Raw genomic sequence first — 1311 nt, forward strand, 5'->3', positions numbered from 1 at the left:
CACCTCGACCAGAAGGAGAACCACCTCTACCTGAATGAGAACCACCTCTACCATTCTGTGCACCACCCCTAGCTGGAGGTTGTGCAGCCCTGGAAGTCGAAGCCTGAGAACCCTGATGTAAGCCACCACGTCTGGTCCTAGGGCAGTCTCTCACAAAGTGTCCCATATCACCACACTCAAAACAGCCCCTACGAGACGCAGGCTGATGAGAGGAACCTGAATGACCAAAATGCCCTCCACGAACTACAGGTCTAGAAGATGAACCCTGCGAAGTATGCACCAAGATCGAAGAGTTATGCCCAGCGTAACCAGCCTCAGACGCTGGTATAGCAGATCACTGGCTCTGCTAAGCAGTGGTGGAGGGATTATATTAGTAGTAGGCCAGCTGGATCCCATCCACTATCCTGGACTCAGTTTACTCAGGTATTTCTATCCAAATTTGTTCCACGTAGTGAGAGGGAGCGCAAGAGGGCCGAGTTTGAGAGTTTGCAGANACATCTCGAGGAGCAGTTTGAGTCCGAGTTTGGAGTGTCTTGGAGTTGTGGTGAGCTGCTTGGCTGTTACGTGGCCCACACCTCCCTCTATCTTTTATGTATTCTGTTATTCAGTATTCAGACAGGATATCCCTTATGTTAAATTTGTCATTTTAGTTTCAGACTTANTGGTAGATGCTGCTAAGGAGTTGGAGATGATTCGGCGTGAGGGATTTGAGCAGCGAGAGGGCAAAAGGACTCGTTATTCAGGTGATTATGGTGGTGCTCCANTTTTTTTTCAGTTTTCCGCATTCGTACTTATAAGGAACTCAATATTGAAGATTTGGCTTATTTTTTTTTTCACTCATTAGTTAGTTAAGTTTGTTAATATATGTTGGTTGGCTTACCTATTATTAATATATACGTACCTTAGGTAAGTTTAATGCTATATGGGTCATCGTGGATCGACTGACTAAGACTGCACACTTTGTACCAGTTCAGACTACCTATAAGGAATGATATCACACCCTTAGAAGGATGACTAAGAGTACCTCTCCATTCTACTATAGGAATTCCAGGCATAGCTAAAATGATGGTCTTGGCATGACAATTTAAAATTGCGTGGTAAGAAGATAACCAATCCATACCAAGAATCACATCAAAATCTATCATATCTAAGACCTTTAAATCTGCATGAGTGTCACACCCCATCAAAGTAACAGTACATAAACGATACACCCGATCTACAACTACAGAATCCCCGACAGGAGTAGAAACACATATTGGCAAATCAAGAGACTCACACAATATATCCAGACTAGGAGCAAAATATGTGGAC

General features: G+C 43.7%; 1 protein-coding gene across 1 annotated transcript in view; it reads right to left on the reverse strand.

The window, feature by feature from the left end:
• LOC107001414 (serine/arginine-rich splicing factor RSZ21A-like) overlaps positions 1–396 on the reverse strand; it is a 16524-nt gene extending 16128 nt beyond the window's left edge. The window contains exons 1-2 of the mRNA XM_015199472.1: positions 310–396; positions 4–265 (exon numbers count right to left, since the gene is read on the reverse strand). Coding sequence (XP_015054958.1) covers positions 4–265; positions 310–396 — 349 coding nt within the window. The remainder of the gene's footprint in view (positions 1–3; positions 266–309) is intronic.
• Positions 397–1311: the final 915 nt, after the last annotated feature.

The sequence above is a fragment of the Solanum pennellii genome, chromosome 10 (genome assembly GCF_001406875.1).
Source record: "Solanum pennellii chromosome 10, SPENNV200".
Lineage (NCBI taxonomy): Eukaryota > Viridiplantae > Streptophyta > Magnoliopsida > Solanales > Solanaceae > Solanum > Solanum pennellii.